This window comes from Chrysochloris asiatica, unplaced genomic scaffold, assembly GCF_000296735.1.
Source record: "Chrysochloris asiatica unplaced genomic scaffold, ChrAsi1.0 scaffold00083, whole genome shotgun sequence".
Lineage (NCBI taxonomy): Eukaryota > Metazoa > Chordata > Mammalia > Afrosoricida > Chrysochloridae > Chrysochloris > Chrysochloris asiatica.
Genome location: NW_006408601.1, coordinates 4,703,013 through 4,705,491, shown reverse-complemented (window position 1 = coordinate 4,705,491; position 2,479 = coordinate 4,703,013). Strand labels below are relative to the sequence as shown.

General features: G+C 46.7%; 1 protein-coding gene across 1 annotated transcript in view; it reads right to left on the bottom strand.

Moving 5' to 3' along the window:
- Positions 1–2,479, bottom strand: part of INSC (inscuteable homolog (Drosophila)) — a 206,064-nt gene that overhangs the window by 119,837 nt on the left and 83,748 nt on the right. The window contains exons 4-5 of the mRNA XM_006865783.1: positions 2,080–2,132; positions 500–623 (exon numbers count right to left, since the gene is read on the bottom strand). Coding sequence (XP_006865845.1) covers positions 500–623; positions 2,080–2,132 — 177 coding nt within the window. The remainder of the gene's footprint in view (positions 1–499; positions 624–2,079; positions 2,133–2,479) is intronic.

The window sequence follows — 2,479 nt, the reverse complement described above, 5'->3', positions numbered from 1 at the left end:
AAAAAAAAAAAAAAAAAAAGAACCTGCCTAGAAGCAATATCTAGATGATACAACCTTTCTAGATTCTTCGTCCTTGCCAGGATTTCCAGAATTAACTTATTCTCTTACAGGTGTCTTAAATCTTTCAGGAAACCAAGCACTCACTGGTGGGTGGGAATGGTTACTCAAAAGAAAAATGGTAGGGTAGTTAAAACAACCCTGAGAGAGAAATTGGGGGTTCTTGCACTGCCTTGCTATATAACTGTAAATAAGTTTCTCCCCTCATTGGCTCCTAGTTCTCACATTGGACAATATAGAGTTGAGTTCAATGCTCTGAAAGCCTACAACCTGTTCAGTCTTGTTTACCAGTTACTTGAATTGGCATTGGTGGCCTGAGGAGGACATCTTTCAAGAGCACTCATTTCAGCAGCTTCCCACAGCAACTGACTATCCCACCTGTTCTGCCCACCACCCCCAACTGGCCATGCATAACCCCTCTCCACACTCAGCCTGTACTGACCTGCACCTCCCGAGTCAGGGCTAGCTCCAGCAGCTGACCAAAATGCTGGCCCAATGTGCTCAAGGTCTCACTAACGCAGGACTTCATGGATTTCAGGACACGTTCGTTCTCCACCTGGAGGCACCTGAGGAGCAGAAACCATGGGCTGTGTAACAAGAGGGGGCAGGAGGCCAACTCTGGGGTGCTGTGAAAATGGCCTCTGGGGAGAGTATTCCACAGATGGCTTGGCCTTTGGCAGGGATGTGCTGACCTGAGACAAGGGCTGTAGGTCATGTCACTGGGGAGAAAGGCCATCAGCTAAGTGGCTCAATCCATAGTTCTGACTTTCTGTTTCCCTCAGGGCATCTGTCATCCTTGCAGCCGGGGTCGATGTCCCAGTGATGTCAGCGGTCGGAGGATGGATGGAAGCTACAGGGCAGGGGTGCTGGGCTACCAGATATTGCTAGTGTTCATCCTAGAGGCATTTAGCCATGCCTGGGACCCCTTAAAAATGGTGGTCCACAATGCGCCTAAAGCAGCCTTGAACATTTTCTTCCAGACAGGGTACTGTGGCCTGAGAGTGCTCCAAAGCAAGAGGCCACACACCCCCACGGGGCCTCAGAGATCCTGACTTCCATGTCTTGCCTTCAGGGCATGGTGACTAAGAAGGGTGAGGGCATGCCAATACAGACCTGGGTGTGTAGCATGTATTGTTGAGCATGTGTGTGTCTGAATGTGTATGCTTATGTGTCTGATCTATGCAGAAAAAGATGAGAGTGTATTTCTGTGATTGTTTGAGTGTGTTAATAGACCTGTGTATGAGTAAGTAGTGGTGGTGGTTATGTGCCGTGGAGTCGGTTCCGACTCATAGCGACCCTGTACAGGGTTTCCGAGGCTGTAAACCTTTACTGGAACAGAAAGTCTCATCTTTCTCCTGAGGAACAGCTGGCAGTTTCAAACTGCTGATCCTGATGTTAGCAGCCCACTGTGGGTTAATATGCCAGACTGCAAAGCCATTTGAACCACAAGGTCAGAGGTTCAAGCTCACCAGCTGCTCCTAGGAAACCCTATACAGGGTCACTATGGATTGGAATTGACTCAACAGCACTTAACAACAACAACACGTTAGTAAACGCGTGTGTCTGCGAGGACTGAATCTCTGCTTTCACCCTGCCTTGGCTTTGAGATCCTGACAGGCTTCCCAAAGCTATAGGAAACATTTTCCTTGTTATCAATCCCACAAAAATCCTATTTTCCTATGCCCTGGACTCTCCCCTGTTTTTTGGTTTAGCCCTAGAGCCTACAAATGGGCCTGAAAACCCCAAGGGAATCATTTAAAGTTGCTGATGAAAGTCAGCAAAAAGAAACTCCCCATTCCCATAGCCTTTCAGTGATTAAGTGCTGGGCTGCTAACCAGAAGGTTGGAGGTTCGAACTCACCAGCCATTATGAAGGAGAAAAACGTGGCAGTCTGCTTCCATAAAAACTGGAATCCTATGGGGCAATTTGACTCTGTTCTATAGAGTTGCTATAAATCTGAATTAGGGAGAAGCTTCCAGCTCCTGCTCATGAATGGGAAAGTAAACCAAGGTCCCAACTCACCTCTCCGTGACTGCTGAGAGCTCTGAGCATTTCTCCATCAGCAGCTTCTCAATCTGTAGAAAAATAGATCAATTTTATTCAATTCAATAAACCTTTGTTGACCAGCCACTGTGCCAGGCACTCTGGGGTATAAAAATGAAGAATCATGTAATCTGATGTGGGGGAACAAATATATCAACTATAACCAGGTGATGTGGATGACAAACAGGTCACTGTCAGCTGCTTTGAGAGCATAATAAATAAATACGTAAAACTGAGCAATTCATTCTGCCCTGGGACCTGGGAAGCCTCAGAGAGTAAGGAGTCTTTGAGCTGGACTTCAAAGGAGACATGGAAGTTTACTGTCGACGGAAAAGTTGCAGGCAAAGGGCCAAGTACTAAAGTGAAAAAAAAAAAAAAA